The 25,463-nt window shown below is 31.5% G+C and overlaps 2 protein-coding genes across 2 annotated transcripts; both read left to right on the top strand.

Annotated features, from left to right (window-relative positions):
- The first annotated feature begins 394 nt into the window (after positions 1 to 394).
- LOC139502901 (secretory phospholipase A2 receptor-like) lies at positions 395 to 13,616 on the top strand. The gene is made up of 9 exons (XM_071292569.1): positions 395 to 485; positions 1,251 to 1,392; positions 2,974 to 3,179; positions 3,911 to 4,055; positions 6,124 to 6,329; positions 6,552 to 6,687; positions 10,472 to 10,683; positions 12,446 to 12,568; positions 13,281 to 13,616. The coding sequence occupies exons 1-9, from the start codon at positions 425 to 427 to the stop codon at positions 13,499 to 13,501; spliced, it is 1,452 nt and encodes a 483-aa protein (XP_071148670.1). The 5' UTR covers positions 395 to 424; the 3' UTR covers positions 13,502 to 13,616.
- Positions 13,617 to 20,669: 7,053 nt separating this feature from the next.
- LOC139502726 (toll-like receptor 4) lies at positions 20,670 to 25,382 on the top strand. The gene is made up of 2 exons (XM_071292294.1): positions 20,670 to 20,914; positions 22,672 to 25,382. Exon 2 carries the CDS (start codon positions 23,828 to 23,830, stop codon positions 25,247 to 25,249), a length of 1,422 nt encoding a protein of 473 aa, XP_071148395.1. The 5' UTR covers positions 20,670 to 20,914; positions 22,672 to 23,827; the 3' UTR covers positions 25,250 to 25,382.
- Positions 25,383 to 25,463: the final 81 nt, after the last annotated feature.

Genomic DNA, 25,463 nt, shown 5'->3' with positions numbered 1-25,463 from the left:
AAGGAGTGACTATAGCACATTTGTTTGTTCATCAATTTAAAAACAAAATGAAATCGCAAAACTATCGATCTCAAAGAAAAATGGAAAGACTTTTACATGTTTTATCAAATGTAAAAAAATCAAAAGCTGATATATAATAAAAAAAAATTGGAAAACAACTGACTTGGTTCAGGTATTTCCTTTAGAAAGCATGGTCTTCTAAGAAAAAAATGTTATAAAACTGTGATATCGTGTTAGAAGTTTATAATAATTTTTGATGACCATTACTTTAATGGCACCAATATACAATTTTGATCTCAGTCAATAGGTCTCCTTTTTTCTAACGTTGACTTCTATTTAAGATTTTTTTTATTTAACATTTAATATGTTTTCTATTAAAGCATTTATCCAGTGTCATTTTCAAACGAACCACTTTTGTTCAGCAATGGACAGAGTAAACTTATTTAGAATAGGTTTTTTGTTTATACAGATCGTTAATATAAATGGTAAGTTAACCTTAACAAATATGATTTTAAATAGTACATAGATATGTAAACACTATGCCTGTTTTTAGGGTTAATTATATTGCATTAGTAGTAACCTAGGCAAATGTTTGCATTTCTGAAGTAATTTCGACATTGAGGCCAAATGAACAGGACTAATACAATGTATCAACTTTAAGAATCATACATTAATGTTCCGAATTCTAACATTTTCACTCTATGGAAATTTTTTATCTAATCCCGGTATCTATTAATGATCTTAAGGATTTTGTATCCTTGTTTTATTTCAATGCTACACATACGGATATTTTAAAAGAAAACCCACACCATTTCTCTTTATACTCTAATATTTTACAAATCGTTGCTTGATCACGTTGATAGATATAGGATTCTTCCATGCAGTGCTAGCAAAGATTTACAAAACAGGTTTATAAATTAAGATATTGGTTAAAACAGATATGGACCAATTCAATAGTTTAAGGTATGCTCGACTCTAGCGAAGGCTTAATTTAACAGTACAAAATGGTATCAAACGCAAATGCTTTGGCATTGTCTTTGTTGTTTGAGCGGTAAAATACCACGTTCTGTAGCATTTAAGAGACATCTATGTTAAGTCATGCATTTTTTTCTTACTTCATCATGTTCATCGTGTTGGCATTATATCTTCTCAGATTGAGACATGGTAACATGGATATATAACTATTACAAAAAATGTATTAAATGAGAATAATATCCTCAATAATACTAATATATGTATCAAAATTTCAGGAAAATCAGCATATTTTCGTGTAAATTATAATACTATTGGTCAAGCTGCTGCCGGTGCCTATTGTAAAAGTATTGGTATGGAATTGGCTAAGATAGACAATATTGGACTGCATAATTCAGCTGAACAATATCTCACAAGTCTGTAAGTTTTAAATGGAAATTAATCAACTTGAATTTATTTAAAGAAACTAGTGTTTTCATTATAAACGAATAGAGTGCCTGTTTTAGAAAACTAAATACACACAGATATAAGAAGATGTTGCACGAGTCCCAATGAGACGTATAAAAAAATAAAAAATGCGAAATAAAGTACGAAGTTGAAGAGTGTTGAGGACCAAAAATTCATAACAGTTTTGCCAACTACATGTAAAGGTTACACCAACAAATATTTTTTAAGTTCACATTATCAATCTTATTTTCAATAAAAAAATGCATTTGCTTTAAAAATATATTTACAAACAGTTATGTTGTGAATCAGAACGTTAACACGATTGTTCATTTTAGGATCTTTAATCGGTCGATGGCGGTAACAATAGCAGACTATTGCCCTGTCACACTCAGTTTGACATTGATTCCTTTCCCCCATGTTTTGTTTGTTACCTTGATTGGTTGTCGTAATCGATTAATGAAATTTAAACGATGATAACTTACTTTTGTCTTAATAAGACAAGACTGTAGGCGATGAATGGAAAGGAAATAAAAAAAATCTTACAAAAAAAATAGATTAACAATTTAGAACAAATCGTTAGCATAGACATGTTCTAAAGTAGATCATCATTTGTGTCCACTGATAGTACGCTCCTCAGTTGAAAAGCATTATAATATACGGACGTTATGAATATTGATGTTCTTAAATATTGGATGACATAACATCGAAACCATTTAAGATTCAGTGATGTATCTCAGTCATAATTAGCTCTTTTTCATTGTTTTTATTTTTTGTCGTTTTCTTGTACAACAGTTTTTCTCTAGCAGCCCCACAACATCATCAAAGTAAAATGTAATACTGGCATGAAATAATTTTGGACCAGTATCTCCCCAGAGGTTTCAACCTTAGTCTGTGTTTGAGATATCGTTTTTATCAAATTTTTAATGTGCAATCATATGACCATGTGCACACAAAAAAATCAGCCTTCATCATGAATGTTTCGGATCATTAGAAGGCCAATAGCATGAACATACAGAGATTAATTTTTATGAAAAGAGAGTATCAGCATGTGAAAAAGAAAATGATAATAACTGGTTGAAAACTGTACAAAAGCACTTATATACATACAAATATGTTGACATCTTAGAGATAAATATTTGTACATGATTTATTCTAAATTGAGGTGTGTTTATTTATCGATAATTTGATTAACAGAAAATATAACAAAAAGGTGTAACAAAATACCAATATATAAACTAAATCGAATATTGTGAATAACAGAGGAATGGTTTATATATATGTCTTAGTTTGAGAAGGAGGGTCGAAAAATTATTTTTAAAAGAAAGTAGTAATCATAACGCGATCCCAAGACGTGCATTTTGGACAGATTGATTCCCGTTCTGCTATGTTTCCCAAATTCTTGCTACTCTAGTCATTGTGACTTGTTTTCTCCTTGCCAATTATACCAATCCATCCTATTTTCATATTAAAAACAAGTTGTAAATATTTTTACATTAATTTTCTAAATTTATGTTTCTTCGTGAGCAAATTATGTTTTGATATCAATTATTTCAGGCTTATTGATGAACGAGTTTGGATATCTGCAACATGTCACAGTCTTCCATGCCAATGGGGGGACGGAGAAGTACTTGACTGGTCAAACTGGAGATCAAGTTCCGAACCGACTGATAACGCATGTGCAGTACTGGAAAATGAAAACAATGGTTACCCAACTTGGCGAACACGAGACTGTTTTGATGAATTCATTTCGTTATGCATAGGTAATATATAGCTTTTGACGTTAATAAAGTTATATTTATCTACTGAAATAAATATAAAATACAAATTATATAATCATTGATAATAAATGCAAATACACTGACAAACCAACACATCTTAACCTGGAAATTTGTACTATTGGTCTATTATTATACAGTTAATATTTGTCGTATTTTAATTTAACCGGTTATTAAAAAAAACAGTAAATAAAATGAAGAGTGAACACAATTCAGTAAGTGCAACTGAGATGAGGTTTGTGAAAACTTAACGTAAGTTTTATTGCTCTCACATTTTTACTGTTGCTTTACATGATGTTTTAGTGGTGACGGCTTAACTTCACATACAATTATTTCTTGCTAATGGTTGTAACCAAACTATTTTTTTCAATTTAGATGTAAATAGCAGATTTTTTGATTTTTTTAACCCTGTAGTAAACTTTAACAAGACGCAATGAGCACTTTTGGCAAGTGACTAATAATTTTAATATGACACCAGTTCTTGCGGTCAATACATGAAACTTTAGTCCCATACACTACAAGTTCACTTCTTCTGTTTCATAAGCTTTCTGAAAGCTGTTGTAATTTTGTCGTTTCTGTATCCTCGTGAAATTAGGTACAGAATAAACGACATTATTATAGAAATGATAATAGGAACATTTTTCTTTGGGAGTTTGAAGAGCACATCTCTCTAGTTAGTATATACAATGTTTTATTACTGTGTAACGTTTTTACAGCTCCAGTGCAGCCTTCTTTTAGCCTTCTCTCTGGATTGTACAACTTCTATGAAGCTTCATTGGCATGCCAGGCTATAGGAGGACAACTAGCTGTTGTTGATAATCCCGAGACAATGGAACGCGTTACGAATGAGCTGTATGGCATGTAGGTAGATAGATATAAGAAGATATGGTATGAGTGCCAATGAGACAAATCTCCATGCAAGTCACAACTTGTACCAGTAAACCATTGAAAGTCAAATTACGGCCTTCAACACGGAGCTTTAACTCACATTGACCAGCAAGCGATTAAGGACCAAAAATAGACCAGCATAAAACCATTCAAAAAGGAAAACCAACGGTCCAATCTTTATAACAATGAAAAACGAGAAACACTTTTGAAAAACATCAACAAACAACAGCCTTGAACAGCTGGTTCCTGAACTAGGACAAGTTTTAACGTTTTAGCAGGCGCTAACATACACCCTAATCTGAAATAATAGTGTAAAAAGTCACACTATAAAATGTGTTAGTATACTGTAAAAACTCATGTAGATGTCTGGTTGTCAATTTGGACGAGATTTCAAATTTACTTTATGATTGTTCCTACAAATATCATTTAAGTATTTAAAAAAAAATATATGCTGAATATAACAATAACAAGGCTCTAAAATAATTATGCTAGATTATATTCAATTAGCATGCATAATTCTGAAGACATTCCAAACAGTTTTTTGGTACTATGGCTATTTAGAAACAATCTGTTGCTTGCTAAAAAATACTGTAAACCAACTTATTTTCGCGAGTAGAAAAATAACGCGAATATGAATTGTCGCAAATATGTAAAACTCAGATTATTACAAATCAAAAGACATCACGTAAATTCTAAAAACGTGAAATTAAATAGCAGGGAGGGGACTAGAAAGGGTTAAACGTGAAATACAGTATCCGCGATAATAACTTAGTTTACAGTAATCTCTTTTGGTTACAATTGTACATGTTTTGAAGTTACCAAACTGAGAAAGCATTTTGGTCTATAATAGATTTGCCATAATGTTTGCTAATACTTAAATTTAAATGTGTTATTCTAAATGATGTTTCCCGCTGAATTGGCAAAGTTTCACAGCTTCTCCGTGTAACATTGTTAATCAATATCAATGTTTAAATTCTTTTCAAAACATTTTCCATGGTTATAAAATATAATTACTCCAAAATAGTTTCAAGACTTTTAAATTGGAGGCGAACGATACCAAAGCGACATACCAACTTATAAGATGGAAACAACCTGACAGCGCTATGAGGGGGAGGACAGGGATAAGGGAGACCGGGAGAAAGGGGGTAGGAGAAAGGAGAAAGGGGGTGGGAGAAAGGAGAAAGGGGGTGGGAGAAAGGAGAGGAAGGCTGGGAGAAAGGAGAAAAAGTTGGAGAAAGGAGAAAAAATAAAATATCTCTCCTTTTAAATTTTTTTCTAATATTTCAAGAAAAAATATCTTAAAAGGAGATGTTTTATTCTAATGGGAGAAAGGAGAACGGGGGTAGGAGAAAGGAGAAGAGAGGTGGGAGAAGGGAGAAGGGTACCCCCTGTCCTCCCCCTCCGCTATGGTAGGATTAAAATAAAAAGACCAAAAGACAAACAACTGTATTCAAAAAGACATAATATAGCAACATGAACCCCTCTGAATACTGCATTGATCTCTGTTGCTCCGATAGGGTTAGTAGATCCAACTCTTCATGTAGCATCCTTAGTGTTGCTTATGTATTTTCTAATTATTATATCAGATGTTTATTATAAACGTCTGTCTATATATTCCCGAGTAATCATATCAGTCTACTAAAGAATAAGCAGTAAAAGAGATAGCCAGAAACCAGTGTTTTGGATGTTCCTACATTTGACAAAACTTTGAATAATTCTACTCAATCACTTATACAAAGTGAGCTCAAAATGATAAAACGAAAATCGCCGACAGAGCAATCGCAACATCCTTTATTAATATCACATGCACTGTCAGGAGTGTCACTTTTTGATAAAGATCTGCAAGGGTAAAACGTTATCCATTAATTTTATTTAGTGTCATCTTGGGGAATGTCTTGGTAGGTTAATATAACGTAAACAAACAAACAAACGAAACATTGGGTAAGGTCAATGAGAGAGTCACCCAATGATAAAAAACAGCATTATCAATATCACCTTAACGGCACCAGATGCATTTTGATTATAAAATTATTATCATTAGACATATATCAAGCGACATATGGATTGGTTTGTATGGTAATGGGATCAACTTAGTCTGGCAAAATACAGGAAAAGGAATGGTGTACAGTAACTGGGATACATCTTCACCAAACACTGTTAAGGATGTAGCAGTTGCAATGACCCAACCGAACTTCCAATGGACAGCACGACCTATGACAGACCAGCTCAACCATGCTTTATGTCAAGGTTCATATCAATATAGTATTAAGATTGTATTAGAAAATAAAGACAAAGAGTACGATAAAATAGAGATACAAATCTAAAAATAAAGCAAGATATGAATTTTCCCAAACAAAATTTAAAATATGTATAACAAATAACAAAGCACTCATAGCTGTTATATATGTGTTTTCATGTATACAGCTAATATTTGAAGAGTATTATTTTATGTTCGTTTTCTTTTAATAGTAAACTTGATGCCTGTACTGACGGGTATGACATATGCTGCCGCAAAAGCTCAATGTGAGACATTTTCGTTACAACTTGCACTTTTGAGATCTCAAGAGGAGGCGATAATCGTTAAAAATGCGCTTTTTACACAAGAGTAAGTAATTTTCAATATTTATCAGCTTTAAAGTAACCATTATTTTCTAATTTTATTTCGTTGCATATGAAAGTTGTAGAAAAAAAGTGAGTCATTGGATAAAGGTCAATTAGTTTAAAAGAACACATTTAATCGTAATATACATCTTCAACACAAGAGAAGCTTCCTATTGTTCTGACAATGGATAAATTTAAGACCTTATAATTGATTATGATTCAATTATATGGAATTCTTATATGACGACCTTTTATCGTCAACCAGTATAAACTCAGTATCTCTACCTTTAGCACAAACGCATTAATACACATCATTGACTGTTTCGCGTTTTGCCCGCTTTAAGCACATACTTTCTATTTTATTACAAACAAAATAAAATTGATTGTAAAAAAAATATGGTAAAATAATATATTGGTGGAGACTTCATTTTTTTTTTGTTATTTTGGTATGCATGCATGAACAAATTGTCAGTTTGGAATGAGTAAAACAATGATTTATTCTGCAACTAGTTTTGTTTAATTCTTTATATAGTAACACCTATATTTTGTGCAATGTCAATTTCAACATGGAACACGTTTTCCACAATCAACGGTTCATTAAGGGATGAAAATAAGTTTGAAATTTGTGTTACAACTTTTCGAAAAGCTATCAATGCATTAATTTAAGTTGCATTATAAAACAATATTATATCATTGTCATAAGAATGTAAACCTTTTTTTGTATTTGGAAAAAAAAACTGTGGAAGGGCTCAGTAAAACATCCCAAGTATATCTGTCTCATACAACAAAAACATATGACCTAATATTGTGTATATGTGTAGGACTCTAAAGTGCGTTGGGGACGCTAAAGTGCGATGGTCACGCTAAAGTGCGATAGTCACGCTAAAGTGCGATGGTGTATGCTAAAGTGCGATTCCTCCATACGCTAAAGTCCAATGGTATGCTAAAGTATAGACGTAAGAAACGTAGATTGATTATGACGTTAACAGTCGTTAATACAAATCAAAAATGTACATGCTGGAAGATATATTTCATTAACAACTGTCATGTCCATGACTAATTTAATTAAAACATAACCGTTCTTTGTCGGCTAAATCAAATGTGTTGTGTTTTTTACGGGTGCTCAGTCCACGTTAAAATATTGTGAATTTTATTGAAAAGTAACGTCTGTAAAATAAATACATGCATTCAAATGCATGCGTAAATTATAGATTGTTAGCTAAATCACTAGTTTGTACATTGTAGGAAAATGTAACATGTACATGTACTCACTACGAAAAAGGAGAAATCTTAGACATCTCTTTTTTCTCGCATTTCATTAAAAGCTTATACAAATAAATGTTAAACATTCTGACAATGAACGAATTTTTTTTATATGTAATTTACAATGGTGCCTGCAAGGGAGGTGTTCAAATAATTGATAGACTGTGTGAACGGTAAGCTACACCAATGATCCAAATATTTGATACGACCGAATAGTTAAAAAAAAAAATTTCCATGAAATATAGTATTTTGTTACCTAAATTACCTTTTTAGCAATAAAAACGTGGTCGGTCTTAAAAATTTAGTAACAATCACTTAAGCCACAGACATTTATAAGGCCTATTACATATTTATAGCTTAGCATTCTAGCTTTTGCAAAAAGACATTTTTTGAACATCCATGTACTTTCACGTTTTTAGCCGTCAATTTTAACACTTTTGGTCCATTACACTTTATCGTGATATACCATCGTACTTTAGCGAACAAACAGCCATCGCACTTTAGCGTGATACACCAACGTACTTTAGCGAAGACCATCGCACTTTAGCGTGATCATCGCACTTTAGAGTTCTACATATGTACGCATTGTTAAACATGAAAAGGATTTATCAGTTCATTTATCCTTAAACTGTTTATTAATTGACAGACTAAAGTTATTCAAATTGTTAGCAAATATCATTAAAGATAAATACATTATATATCAATATTAATAGATGCATAGTTCTTGGGGAAAAGTTTCATCAAATAATATGAATATAAAGGTGCTAATGTTTTACAGCGGGTTGTAATGTTCTACCAATGAGGGTTATCCCTCATTTGGAGTGTTGTTCCCAACCTGTTAAAGGTCTATCTTTGTGCATAATTCAATTCAACAAGCATCTAATATTCTGACACAAATACATAAACCCTGGTCTGCTAGCTACATGTTCATCTTTTCTACCGATTTAATAACTAGAATCATGCAAACAGACTTAAGAAAAAGGCATATAAGTTCATTATACAAATATGATACTTATTCTAGACAATCCAGATCGTGCAAAGTACTTCGCTAAAAATTGTAATGTTAAAAATTGTTGTTGCGCACTAACAAAAAACATGGGAACTTTCAATAGTTGTTGGGTATCTATGTAACAAGTCTTACTATCTTTATGTCCCATTTATGGGCATTATGTTTTCTGGTCTGTCCGTCCGTCCTGCTTCAGGTTAAAGTTAATGGTCGAAGTAGTTTTTTATGAAGTTGAAATCAAATCAACTTGAAACTTAGTACACATGTGTTCCTTACGATATGATCGTTCTAATTTTACTGCCAAATTAAAGATTTTACCTAATTTTCACAGTCCACTGAACATAGAAAATGATTGTACGAATGGGAAACCCATGTACTTATGACACATTCTTGTTTGAAGAAAAAAACCCCATCATAACGATAATGGAACAAAGCAGCCTGTGTTAGTGGGGCTGCTTTTATGGTAATTCAAGTTACCTTTTATTCACCTTCTTCCACCTCAGAGCTATCAGCTCTTTGATTTGTACCTGTTAAGAGTCGTATACTAAATTTAATTTTTATATAAATAAATTTATATTGTGTAATTTAAGAACTTGTATTTTGCCAAAGGATGCATAAATAAAAGTGGTGCAATTCATTTTGCTTTGATATATAGATTTGAATTACAATTGTAAATGATATTGTAATGCATATAAAAATAAGGAGATGTGGTATATACATGATATTTAGTGAGTTTATCAAACTAAAGTGCATAATAAATGGGTATAAGTAGTTACAGGTACTACTGTACAATCTCCAACAATGAGAAAAACTCATACCGTAAAGAGAATTTCATAGATTTACAAGTAAGTTTTGTTTTGGCGTTGCATCATTTTCTTCTATTGTCATGATTGTACTAATTGCAAATATGGGAAGTGGTTAAAATGCTAATGAGACAGCTGTTATAAATGACCACCAGATGTCATTGTTTTCTTAATCAAAAACTCCTTTTTCATTCAAACCGGTAAATTACTTTATCATGTTTATACTGAAAAATAATTTTGCTTGGAGTTAGAAAAAATATGGTCATCAAAATAGTTGACATGTTACTATGTACATTTACCATTATGTTACTTGATGTTCTTGCATACACACAGTACGGTGACTAGTCAATCTTTGTGAACTACTTTTCATAGGAGTGGAGTCATTGAATATGCGTATATAATCAATAATTAAAAGACGTCTATTTATGTTAATAAGGAAAAGTTCTTTTATGTCTTAAACATGCATTTTGTGGCGAGGTACAGAAAATATGCTGAAACAGTAGACTATGAATATAGGTGAACTAGGTACAAGAGAACGCTTAATCTTAAATACTACAAACCACCTCTGTACTATGGAAGATAATGATATAACTGGACTAGAAATACACACAACCTGTAATTAACTGCCTTGACAGCCTTTCGCGCTTTGATACTATAGTGTTTTTGTGTTTTCTACAACATCATACGTAAATGAAGTTTTCATTCCCATCTTAAAGCCTTCTGACAGATGATTACTGGATTGGGTTGACGACGGACGGAGTTACCTTTTCCTGGAACGATGGAACACCAACAACGTTTACGGATTGGATGGTATCTAACGGTGAACCTAACAGCATGGCAACATCAAAGTGTGTGAAGGCAGGGGGAAGCGCTGAATGCAAGTGGTACACAACAAGCTGCACTGAACTATACTATTTTCTTTGTCAGTGTAAGACAATTTTATCTTTTTTTTATCTTTTTTAAAAAAGATTTTTTTATTTCCAATGGTATACAACAGGCTGCAATAAACTATACCATTTTCTTTGTCAGTGTAAGATAACTTAATCTTTTTTATTTTTCTTATTATCTTTAATGGTATACAATGTTGTGTCGTTGTTCTCCTCTTATATTTAATGCGTTTCCCTCAGTTTTGGTTTGTTTCCCCGATTTAGTTTTTAGTCCACAAATTTACGAGTTTTGAACAACGGTATACTACTGTTGCCTTTCTTTATACAACAGGTTGCAATAAACTATACCATTTTCTTTGTCAGTGTAAGATGACTTTATCTGTTTTTTTATTTTCTAGAATGGTACACAACAGGCTGCAATAAACTATACAACTTTCTTTGTCAGTGTAAGACAACTTTATCTTTTTTTTTAATTTTTTTTTTATCTCCAATGTTATACAACAGGCTGCAATAAACTTTACCATTTTCTTTGTCAGTGTAAGACAACTTTATCCTTTTTTTTATTATTATCTCCAATGGTTTACAACAGGCTGCAATAAACGATACCATTTTCTTTGTCAGTGTAAGATAACTTTATCTTTTTTTTTATTATCTCCAATGGTATACAAGAGGCTGCAATAAACTATACCACTTTCTTTGTCAGTGTAAGACAACTTTATCTTTTTTGTATTATCTCCAATGGTATACAACAGGCTGCAATAAACTATACCACTTTCTTTGTCAGTGTAAGACAACTTTATCTTTTTTTTTATTATCTCCAATGGGTTACAACAGGCTGCAATAAACTATACCACTTTCTTTGTCAGTGTAAGACAACTTTATCTTTTTTATTATTATCTCCAATGGTGTACAACAGGCTGCAATAAACTTTACCATTTTCTTTGTCAGTGTAAGACAACTTTATTTTTTAATTATTTTATTTTATATCTCCAATGGATTACAGCAGGCTGCAATAAACTATACCGTTTTCTTTGTCAGTGTAAGACAACTTTATTTTTTTATTATTTATTTATATCTCCAATGGATTACAACAGGCTGCAATAAACTATGCCATTTTCTTTTCCAGTGTTACATAACCTTATCTTTTTTATGCAATCTGTTTAAATCGTTTTAAATTTTGTCATTAATATGCCTTTTATAACGGACTATATGGTTAGAGATTGCTCGTTGTCGAAGACAGTACAATGATCATTCATTGGCTCATTGCTAACATCTACGTCACTTGCACTCTTGCTGGTAGCAATAGGCAATCTTCGGGGGACTCCGCTACTCTCCGTCTATGAGGTACAGCATCGGCCGAGTTGTGACGAAAGTGGCTGGTACAAAATGGAGCTAACTAACGGAGAATCAAATCACGTCACCTATTTTTTGGTCAATAAAATTGCATGACATTTGAAAGAGTATGGCTTATACAGCAATTTGTTTTGCAGTTTTCATTTGTCTGATGTTGTACATGGCTTAAACTCTTACTGTATTTCTGATTTGGTTCTAAAATTTAAGTTTATTTATGTGTTATATATTTCTTTTTCGTTCGTGTTTTCAACAAAAAGTAGGCATTTAGTTTACTCGTTGGAATTGCTTTACATTAATTTTGTCATTTTGGGGCATTTTATAACTGACTATGCGGTTTGGGCTTTGTTCATTAATCAAGGCCGTACGTTGATCTATAAGTGTATTTTGGTCTCTTATGGAGAGTTGTCTCATTGTCAATCATACCACATTTTTATTTTTTATTTTTTACAGATCCAACAAACAATTTGTTCCCAATATCCCAGGATATTGATCAGTTCAGTGACGTCACAACCGAAGTTTATCCAGTTACTTCAGGAAACACCGGGGGCAACTATCCACTTACACCACGCTCAGGTATTCCTTTAACATAACTTAAATATTTAGAGTCAAATGTAAGACCTTATAATAAATGTATCATTATGTTCAATGCTGTTGATTGATAGCTTAAAAAGATACATGCATAGCGAATAACGGGTTAAACGTTTGTATAATGTTTCGATAAATGACAGCTATTTGGGCATCTTGGACACTGTATTGACTTTAATCGTCTAAATGCAGATCTGTCACTCTAGATTTGTACTGTCGATGTTCTCAAAGCGAACAAATTAATAATATATGATGATGGATATTTGAATATTTCAGCCCCGAGCATTAATGAAAAAACATTTATTGTCAAAATGTGGATCTTGTGCAGTAAAATTGGTATCGTTAATCATGTTAACCTACTTGATTTATATTATCCCGATATTACTTTTAATGTGTAACGTTACTTCCAACACTTTTGGCTATACATTCAATATTCATTAACGCCATTATATAACAATGATGCATTTCATAATTACGAATTAAAAGGGCAATATACAATTACGACAAACACATACACACAAAAAAAAAAGGGAAGGAAAAGAACGAAAGCTATATGGTATTCAAACAATAAGTAAAAATAAATTTATATTGTAAATAAATTAAAAAGATTTCATATCCAGAAAACAACTTAATAATTTCTTTTGATGGACATATAAACGCTGACTTATTCTATTGAAATCTTGAAACTTTCTTGTTTCAGGACATATGAAGCGATATTTTAACTTGGATGCTGAAGATACCAAACCTATAAATCAACCATATCACACAACACAGTGTCAAAACGAAGTTCGTTGCGCTAGTTTGTGTGTCGCGGACCAACTGTGTGTCGCGTTTGTATTCAATGGTTTTAAGTGTTCTTTGTACACCTCGTTCAGTTCTGGCTCAGTAAATAATGTTCCAGGTAGTACAGTATGGATATAAAAAATTATAATTGTGGAATATCATTCTGATTTATTACAGAAAGTCCAGTCAATCTAGCATTAATTTGACCCTTACCTTAAAGTAATTGCAACAAAAGATTTTAAAGATTTAATCTTTAGCATTATACCCCAAATATACACATAACATTGTCCAATAAAATCTTACTTAAAGAAAACTAAAAAAATCATGATTTAAAATTTCAATGGAGATTTGCATTGAAAAGGGAGATAACTCTGCGAAAAAGGCAGAAATATCAATAAAATTTGATATGAAATGATAACTTTACCGCTTCTATTCAACATATTGTATTGATTATTGATATCTTAACCGTATTTAGAGTATAACAAACAACACTTAAGGTGTTTTTATATCTTTTATCAAGCAACAATCTAGATTTCGTAATTCATTAGTCGACCATTTGTTGAATTTTTCAACATGTCAAGGTGAAGAATCTCAAATTTAAGAAACATAATTAAGCATATATTCTTCTTTTTTTTTTGGTTTAAAGTTCCTTTAAACAAGGTAGATGCTGAACAATTATCATATACAGATATAAACAATACCAAATTTTAACATTGTTTTTTTTTTCTCAAAATGGTCATAAAGCCACAAATTTTCAGTTTCTTCAATGAAAAATGCACAAAAACTATAAAATACCCATAACACTTCGGTTTTGTACATTTCATGAACAGAAGATTATATAATATAGTCAGATACGAACTTATAACCCATTCAAAGTATCAAACTTTACATTAATTAAAAAAAAATCAACAAAAATTAGACAAAAAGTCTCATTTCAGCGGAGTCATCTCCCCTTCCAATGTTAACTTCCATAGGAAATTAAAAAATGATGATTTTGAGTGTTCCTCAAGTTAGATTTTATGGGACTTTTTTCTGTGTATATTTAAAGCTTAGTGCTATAGATTAGAACTAAAACATTTTCTGTTGCAATTAGTTTGAGGTATAAACTTAGTTTGACTGGACTAAGATAATATCAGTAGTCTCACAATATTTGACATAAAAATGCATACAAACTGCAAGTGTGCATAAAACTATAAAAAAAAACATTTTCAGGTTTAATTGAGGTTATTGGTCCTTGATTTTAATAATTGTTTTAGTTATTTGTGAATTTCTGTTTGTTTTGTTTGTGTGTGTCTGACATTATTTGCTTCATTTCTTTGTTTATTTGAATATTTAATAGATAAAAATGTAACCGTCATCTTGATAATGAATATTTAAAATAGTAAACATTTTACCCGGCTAGAAATGTTGTTCCTTATAATACGCAAAACAAAATCAAATAGATTTGTTTCTTACCTATTTGTTTAATAAACTGTTGATATGCTTTGACATCCTTTAAATCTACATGTAGTTTGCTTATCGATGCTTTTTAATGGAAAACTAGTCTAAGTATGAGCTGACAGATTTATTATTAAGAAGTTGAAACATCGCAATTTTAGAAAGAAAGACATATAAGAATAGAAATGTTCTATTTCACTTCAAAATACAAGTCACATATTGTTTTATAATGGTTTCTAGTAAGGTTTAACAACTTAACGTTTTGCGTATGAGTTTTTGTTTTGCTTTTTTTTGCATGTTATATACAGCATTCGTCTATAATGAAAAAAAGTTAAATATGCTAAATAATATGACTGGATTACAATGAGAATATTAACACTGTACACAATTTTCGTTATTGACAACATCAATGTAATTTTCATCTACAGTTTGTTGATGAATTATGACTCATATGTTATGTACTAAATTCACTGTATTCAAACAAACATAAAGTATTTATGTTCTAAATCTCTCTCTAGATTTTTGTAAAGAATACATATCTGAGTACATTCAGATATGTACCTTTATACGATAAAGGCATAATAGAAAACTAAATACATATTTAGGTACTGTTAGGCGCAATGACCATCTCAATTTTAATCACTATAAATCCAGAGATCACAATATATTTAAATTCAAACATATTTAACAGTTCATGTTTTGAATACGGAAACCATGCATCTACAAAAACAAATCCCGGTTTATAAACATCACACAATCAACAATACCGGTAAAGGACAGCAATCAAACATCTACAAAATATATACAAAACACATTAATTCTTTACATACAACTTCAATACATTAAAAAAACATAATTCTTAATGAAAATTAAACTTCAATACAAAAGAAACGTACGACAATGGTCACTACCCAAACGTCGATCGTTAAATCTCGTGCAAACTGTCATCATATACTGACCGCCAAAACCGGTTGGCAACTATTGTGAAAACATAATAGAATAAATTACAGACTTCAAAATTCATACGCGAAACGCACATAAATATATTTCCTGTATTATAATGAATCAAAATGTATGGCCAAACTCAGTTAAGACCTGTCTAAACTTCATCTACTTGTAATCAGTACAACACTTACTATTATACCAGGATTTGTGTTCTAAATAATTACGAATTCCGTAATCAAACTGCTAAAATTCACGAAATGGAACTGATTGCAAATTTATAAACTACAAAGAGCAATAATAATTATTCGTTTCTCAAATTGAACGTAACTGTTTTTCACGGAAACTCCATACAGAAATGCATGAACAAAAGAAAATTAGGAAAAGTTGTAAATGTATACTTGCCAATGAGTCAATGGAATTCGATGTAAGCAATTAAAGATGACCGTACCACCTTCAAAATTATTTTTTCTCTGTACAGTAGGCTAACAAAAGGCACAAAAATTAACAAATATTAATCAATACAAAAACTAACAACTAAAGGTATTGTTTTGATTTCCTACAACGATCAAGGTGAAAATAATTAGGATGCAGTAGCAAAACTTAGCAATAAAATTGAGAATGGAAATGGAGAATGTGTCAAAGAAACAACAACCCGACCATAGAACAGACAATAGCAGAAGGTCACCAAACGGTCTTCAATGCAGCAAGAAACTCCCGCACCCGGAGGTGTCATTCAGCTGGGCCCTAAACAAATATATATACTAGTTCAGTGACGTCATACTATACTCCAAATTATAGACAACCAGATGCTCCGCAGGGCGTAGCTTTATACGACCGCAGAGGTTGAACCCTGAACGGTTAGGGCAAGTATGGACACAACATTCAAGCTGGATTCAGCTCTAAATTTGGATTGTGATTAAATAGTTGACACAGCATAGGTTTCTGACACAGAATGAATGTGTTCTAATGAACTTAAAATTTTTGTTTCTCTTAGAGCAATTCACTATGCTGTTGAATATTAATCCTCTCAAAAAAATGTTTGAAGAAATTTTCTTTTTTATTTATGAAATTTCAAATGAGAAAAATTGAACCCAATTTTTTTAATCACATCCCCCTTTTCCTTATTCCAAAACTAATCTCAATTAAAATTTCTAATGGAGTTTGCAACAATAACTACTCATTTAAATACATCATAAAATATTAAGATGTAAAAAAAACTGCTTGTTATCACTGAATGGTAAAGATTATTTTAATTTATCAGTTGGTAGTAAAAAGTGAATATACATTGTATATTGTATATAACAAAGATTTAAGTTGATTCTGGACAAAGAAAGATAACTCCAATTAAAATAAAATCTTGCTATTGCACAATATTTTGCAATTAGATATTTCTTGCTTACTATTCTGGACAAAGAAAGATAACTCTAATTAAAAAAAAATTTGATATTTCACAATATTGTGCAATTAGATATTTCTTGCCATTGCGCAATACTGTGCAATTGAAAAGACTTGCTATTGCACAATACTTAATATAATAATTTTAGATCCTGATTTGGACCAACTTGAAAACTGGGCCCATAATAAAAAATCTAAGTACATTTTTGGATTCAGCATATCAAAGAACTTCAAGATTTCAATTTTTGTTAAAATCAGACTAAGTTTAATTTGGACCCTTTGGACTTTAGTGTAGACCAATTTGAAAACAGGACCAAAAATGAAGAATCTACATACACAGTTAGATTTGGTATATGAAAGAACCCCATTTATTCAATTTTTGATGAAATAAAACAAAGTTTAATTTTGGACCCCGATTTGGACCAACTTGAAAACTGGGCCAATAATCAAGAATCTAAGTACATTTTTAGATTCAGCATATCAAAGAACCTAACTGATTCATTTTTTGTCAAAATCAAACTAAGTTTAATTTTGGACCCTTTGGACCTTAATGTAGACCAATTTGAAAACGGGACCAAAAGTTAAGAATCTACATACACAGTCATGACAGTTAGATTCAGCATATCAAAGAACCCCAATTATTCAATTTTGATGAAATCAAACAAAAGTTTAATTTTGGACCCTTTGGGCCCCTTATTATGTTGGGACCAAAACTCCCAAAATCAAACCCAACCTTTCTTTTATGGTCATAAACCTTGTGTTTAAATTTCATAGATTTCTATTTACTTATACTAACGTTATGGTGCGAAAAACAAGAAAAATGCTTATTTGGGTCCCTTTTTGGCCCCTAATTCCTAAACTGTTGGGACCTAAACTCCCAAAATCAATACCAACCTTCCTTTTGTAGTCATTAACATTGTGTTTAAATTTCATTGATTTCTGTTTACTTAAACTAATGTTATTGTGCGAAAACCAAGAATAATGCTTATTTGGGCCCCTTTTTGGCCCCTAATTCCTAAACTGTTGAGACCAAAACTCCCAAAATCAATCCCAACCGTTCTTTTGTGGTCATAAACCTTGTGTCAAAATTTCATAGATTTCTATTAACTTAAACTAAAGTTATAGTGCGAAAACCAAGAAAATGCTTATTTGGGCCCTTTTTGGCCCCTAATTCCTAAAATGTTGGGACCAAAACTCCCAAAATCAATACCAACCTTCCTTTTGTGGTCATAAACCTTGTGTTAAAATTTCATAGATTTCCATTCACTTTTACTAAAGTTAGAGTGCGAAAACTAAAAGTATTCGGACGACGGACGACGACGACGACGCCGACGCCAACGTGATAGCAATATACGACGAAAATTTTTTCAAAATTTGCGGTCGTATAAAAAACTGAAATTAAAAATCATACAATACTAACAAAGGCCAGCAAACATACTTCCCAACCGACTACATAATTCAAACACATATCCAACAAACATATATAGCCTCTAATGACGTAAGATTATGTCATTTTTCGAAATACTAAGGATTTTCTTATCCCAGGCATATATTTCATAAGCCGTCGTTTTTCATCCTCAATGCTCTTCAACTTTGTACTTGTTTTACCTTTCTTACCATTTTGACCTGAGCGTCACTGTTGCGTCTGACGTATCAAAGTATTAGCCTGGTACCTTTGATACCTATCAAGAACAATGTGTCTTTTCTGAACACCAAGATCATGTCTCAGTGGTAGCCTGCAGGCAATTTACTATTGGTCAAGATGGATTAATGATGACTTTGTCTTCGTGTTTCATTTACCTATTCTTAACGTTTACAGACTTTCTGGTCACCAGGTTCCCAACCATTCATTGAAGATGAAATTTCTAACCACATGGCAAACAAAGTTTAAAAAAATATTCGCTTACTTGACCACGTTGAATATTTATTAGGGATAACCTAATTGATTCGTTAATTTTAAATGTTATGAACAAACATTGTCATAAAAAAATGAGTATATCAATTTTGTTGCATGAAAACAAAAAGTGTTGAATACTGGACGTTTGCAACTATCTGTATAATTAAGAGTCATTTGCGGTGGACTATAATAGGAATAATAAATCAAACCCCGACTTTAAGCTGAAATGCAATGCAATGCAATGCAATAATTCCAAAAATTTGTATCAAATACAGCTAGAGACGTCTTTGGCTTATGGTAGAAGAATATAATTTCTTCGAATAATAAAAATATATCGTTAAGGTGGTACCTAACACTACAGGGAGATAACTGTGTAAAATCAGCTAAACGTTTTAATTACATTGTGTTGTTAAGGGAATATTAAGCTTCTCAATGATCAAAATAAATGTTTGTCAAACTGCTATATAACCAGTGTATTTTTTCTGATAAAACGGTTGGTTAAAATTTTTTGAAACTTATATATTTTTGTCAAAGGGTCAAAGTAAATATTTTGACAAAATTTTAAGAAAATTAAACGAGCCAAATTAATTTTAGTTAAAGTGTTGGGTACCACCTTAACACGTATTATCATGTGCAAAGCTTTGGTTGTTTTATTGATGCTTACTATTTATTTTTCTAAAATAATTAGACTGAAATGTTTGTAATATTGAGTATATCTTTAGTATATAGTATGAAGTATTGTGCAATATCACTGACTTTAGATATTGAGTATATCATTCTAAAATAAATCGGCCAATGACGTTTTATCTAATTTGATCTCTGACTGAAGTCTTTTGTCACCGTGGGTATGAATTATGGTACAACATTACTGCTAAATTTGAAAAGAATTACAATCTATGTTATATTCTTATACTCGTGTTAATGTGAAGTAAAATAGTTGTCATATCTCTCACATGATCAATATCATGTACATTGTGAATGCAAAATGAAAACACACCTCGTAAATGTACTTCAGTAATATTATATCGGCAAGGTTAAATCCCTCAATAGTTTTCAAACAAGTATGTGATCGCATTGTTGAACGACGTAGAATCGTAACCATTTACACATCATTTAGTTTTTTTTTATATTATTATCGTAAATTTCAACCATAATAACTACTGCAAATGAAGTGATTGTCGTCTGCTGTAAATCGGAATGTTTGTTATGTTTTAATAATAATTTCCTTGTTTAAATTACCTCCATCAACAGCTTTCTATATTTGGACTTTAAGAAAACAAAGTACTAAGTGTTTGTCACATTACCGGCAATGTTATTTTTGCAATTACTTCCTCAAATGGTATAACTATTTGTGGAAAAACAGCTGCTTATATTATGAACGCATCATCTATTTGTGATTTTAGCGCACTTAAATTTATATGGTCCATCACTTTTCTTGGTGTTTTTGTTACCATACCTTACGATTTTGCAGAAATTGTTTAACAGCTTTATCAAGGTAAACAATAACAATACACTCGGAACGAATGTGTTCTTACATTGAACTTTATTCAAAATGCTATCCAGGAGAAAAAATATCTAGTAAATAATATACTATGAACTGCCAATCACAAACAGCCAGCTATTTTTATCTCTATATCATGTTCACTTCAGAAATGACAGTAGCCATGTAAATTTATTCATTGTATTGTACCCTTAATTGTCGTTAGTTTAACTAACTTTACAAGACGATTTTATATTAAAACCTTTGGGTTGACAATTCAAACATTTATATTTATCCTTCCAAGTGGTGCATTGATAAATTAGTTTCGAAATGAAAGGAAAACCAATCTAAAGTGTATCCAAAGTTTTGATATTATTGGTGGAGCAGCTGATGACAGGTAAGGGAAACTATTTATAATTGTTTTCAGATTTATGCTATGGTAAAGTAAATGGGGGGGGGGGGGGACTAATCAGAGACCATTATTTAATAGCTGCAAAAACACAGTTAGATGCATTCAATCTTGAGCTCAATGTCAAATGAAAGATATAATTGGAAAAGAAAGATATAAAATATAACGTACATCAAGTTGATCATCCTGTAACTTTACAAAACTATTGTGCAGCCTAAAGAATGATTTAAAGGTAAAACTATTGGACGTTGTACATTTAAGGCGCTTTCTTACTAGTTGCAAAGTCGTCATGCATAATAGGGAAATATATTTATGCTATTTCATTTTAATGATCGGTGTTATACATTTTTAAATGTATTCAAACCGCGGATAAATGTCTGCTCTATGGCCAGGTTATTGTCGCTTTGACACATTCACCATTTCCTTTCTCAATTTTATTTCCGTTATAAAAGTAGTGATATTTTTTTTTCTACGAACACATTAAAGTATTGATTCAAAAACTATTTGACGTACAGGGATTGTGTTCTCGGATTCCTGAGTATTATACACTATATGGTCGTGTTTCTATTTAAATTCATCACCGATAGCAGGATAAAAATTCATACACTAGATGGGCGTTTTGTCAAATATAGATTACTAAAGAAACTAAATTCGAGGACAATAAAATTCTTAGAATTATGGAAAAGTTATTGAACTGGTTAAACCTTCGGGGAGAAAACCTCGACCAAAAGTGGCATCGACCCGGTTGATGTAAATAAATGTATCTTGGTAATAGGATTAAAATTGCATACGCCAGACGCATAAATCGTCGGCAAATGACTCACCAGTAACTCTCAAATCAAAAATGTCAAAAAATGTCAAAGTTCAGTTTTTTTGTTATTTTACTTTTTTTTATAAGCAAATATAGCATTTGCATAGCATATGTATATAAAAAAAAGTAAAATAACAAAAAAACTTAACTCCGAGGAAAATTCAAAACGGAAAGCCCAAATTCATATGGCAAAATCTATTGATAAAACACATCAAACGAATGGACAACAACTGTATGATATTTTTTTCCTCAGAATAATGACACATACACGTTTTTAATATTTGTACATGTATATAGTAGAAGTAAAATTCATTCTTTTTACTGATTATGTAATTCCTTATTAGTTCTTTTATTTACCCTACTGTCGTTTTATTATTTACACTACTATCTTATAATCCCATCTTTATCTTTTGCACTACCTTAGAGGTTGTACTGAAATAGGAATTCCACCATATCCAGGTTTTAACATTGTTTCAATGAGCAAATATTGATCTTTAAATAAAAGAAAAGATATCTTTGTGCACATTCTAATATAACCATTTGATGAAATATACTGGATGAAGATATCCCCATTATCAATCCTTAAGTAAGGATAAGTGAGATGTGTCAATTCTGACAAATATGTACACACCAAGTCTTAAATGTTTTAAATGTTTTGCTGCATTATTCTCTAATTGGAAAGGGTTAGAATAAATATGAAATCATATTCGTGAAGTTTAAGGTTAGCAGATCGTCGCAACACATTTGTATGATAAGATTGTACGAGTTGTCTTTGTCGATTATGAGATAGTAGTAACTTTATCTGAGCGATGGTTGATGTTATATCAGAACAATATATTTTATAAATTGAATTGTATGAAACGAATTGTACAAATTCGATCTTTAATACCATGCAACTCTATTCAATACTATGTTTTTCTCTATCTCATTGCAGTTACACAATGAAAAGCAAGTACATATATGTCATCGTATGTTTCAATATATTAACTGTAATATGCCAGAATATACTGCACCATCCATGCAGCTTTCTACCAAGATGTAGATGCCGGTTAGAACATCACAAAAACGGCGTGGAGGTCGACTGCTCACATGTTCAACTGAAAGTGATTCCATCCGTTCCAAGTTATGTTATAAAGTTGATCTTAAAACATAACCTTATTGATGATATACCAAATGGTGTCTTTTCTAACAATACAATCCTTACAGAATTAGACTTGTCTGATAACCGGATTCATACACTAACAGAAATGTCTTTCAACGGTCTTCAGAATTTACTAAAATTAAACTTGCAAAACAATGATCTGTCGAAAGGAAATTATTCATTCGGTGCTAAAACGTTTTCACAATTGAAAAATTTGAAGTATTTAAACTTAAAAAATAATTTCGTGAAAAACTACCAACCAGACATTTCGAAATTGGTTTCAATTGAAAGTTTACATATTGACTTCATATCAAATGGATTTCATTTCCTCAGCAAACAATATGGTAATCTACATAAACTTGCAATGCTCGATCTTTCAGGGTCAACTGGGAAATGTTTTCTGCCGATTTTGACAAATAATTCCTTCCAGTATATTTCCCAGGTTCAACACTTAGACATGCAAGATTCAACAAATTAATCAAGGGACATTGACGATGTTGAAAAATATAACGTATCTCGACGTGTCGAATAATACATTTCTCAAATTTGAAGGATTGGAAAACATAACAAGCGATTTACAATTTTCAAACATTAAGATATTAAAGGTTAACAATCTTCACAAAATATCGGACTTGACCACAGTATTGAAAACTTCCCATATAAAGGATTTACATAACACGTCGCTTCAATATGCGTTTGCCGATGGAAATCGTTTACAAACTATAGAGAAAACCGCAATTTCTTATCTTCCAAAATCATTAAAGTTTGTGTCACTTAGAGGAAATCCTTTGAAGTTTGGATTGTATATATTCGAAGTAGTTTTGCTTGTCAATTTAGAAACTGCAGACGTTTCAGATCTTTTTCGTCACCAAACAGACCTTCATCCCGAAAATGTATTTCTGATTCAATATACACATGCAAAGGAGACTCTGTCATAGCACCCAGGTATATGGACCCTAGTGATGTGACCTATCTTAATGCCTTTGACGAGTCAAACGAAAGGGATATTCCAGATTTCCTTAGTCCTGCTACAGTACCGATTCCAAATAATCTAAAACATGTGAATTACAGCTCCGGTAGTCTAAGAATGGATGTACCAAAATTAAAGCTTTCAGGAAATAAACTGGAAACGATTGATTTTAGTAATAATATATTATATGCATTGAATGGCCCAATCTATAATGTAAAAAATGTAAAAGTTCTAAATGTGTCTACTAATTTCTGCAGCAATATTTCAAAATTCTTCTTTAGTTCTGATTTTAAAAACTTGGAGCATTTAAACTTTCATAATAATCTACTTGGTATTGTTCTTCCTGACGATAACGAGGGTAAAATACTTAATAATTTGGAATCACTTATTGAGCTCGTGTTATCTAAAAATAGAATTCCAAATCTACCGGAGAATATATTTAAATCACAAAGAAATCTGCAAAAACTTGATTTAAGTGAAAATATGTTTACGGATATAACTTTTCGTGTATCACACATGACCCATTTAAAGGAATTAGATTTAAGAGGAAACAGAATAACAATTATTAGTGATCCTTTTACATCACAATTCGATTCTTTAGCCACAAAACACAACTTTTCCGTCGATTTGAATAAAAACTTGTTGGAATGTAATTGTATATCGATTAAGTTTATTGAATGGATGACAACCACAAATGTACGTCTCAAGAATATAAAAAAGTATAAGTGCATGCTATGGAATCGAACAATTGTTGCACTTCATAGTCCAAAGGAAACTTACAATTTATTAAGGAAACATTGCGCATCATATGAAAATTTAGAATTAGCCTTAGTTTTGGGAGTATTACTTTTTATAATACTTATCATGGGTTCACTCATGTACAGATACCGCTGGAAGCTTCGTTACTTATATTACATTGTAAAAGTAAAGTATAGCAGCTTACATTCGGAAACCGAAGAAGAATATTCTTACATGTACGGAGCATTTGTATCTTATGCTGATGAAGATCGAATATTTGTTCACAATACGCTTTTACAAAAACTGGAAGTTGAAAACGGAATTCAATTATGCTTACACAAGAGAAATTTTCTGCCTGGAAATGACATTGCTACTAATATCACTTCCGCAATTCACAACAGTCGGAGAACTCTAGTGATAATGTCTCATAACTTTTTAAAATCATACTGGTGCATGTTCGAATATAATATGGCACGCATGGAAAGTATATACGAACGAAGAAACGAAAACGTGGTTTTCTTAATGTTTTATGAACAAATGTCTCCTAGGGACCTTCCCCTGAATGTGCTTGAAATGATTCAATCAAAATCTTATATAGAATATCCGAATGATGAATATGGAGATACAGTTTTTTGGGACCAGTTAGTGAATGCCTTAACATAAAATAAAGTGAACTTTGAAACTATTATTAGTTATCTTGGTGTAATCAGGGGTGAACAGAATTTTACACCGCTAATGAAAATCAAATACACCCTGAGGCACATCACTGATTACACCAATATAACGAATTTATTTATTATGATCAATTCCGTTACAAATGTACCAGTGTAAGTTTTCCAACGTCGAAGTTGCTGCGCATCGTCCAATACTTTTTTTC

The sequence above is a fragment of the Mytilus edulis genome, chromosome 14 (genome assembly GCF_963676685.1).
Source record: "Mytilus edulis chromosome 14, xbMytEdul2.2, whole genome shotgun sequence".
In the NCBI taxonomy this organism is placed as follows: Eukaryota; Metazoa; Mollusca; class Bivalvia; order Mytilida; family Mytilidae; genus Mytilus; species Mytilus edulis.
Note: the sequence above shows the minus strand (reverse complement) of the source record. Positions and strands in the feature narration are given on the sequence as shown.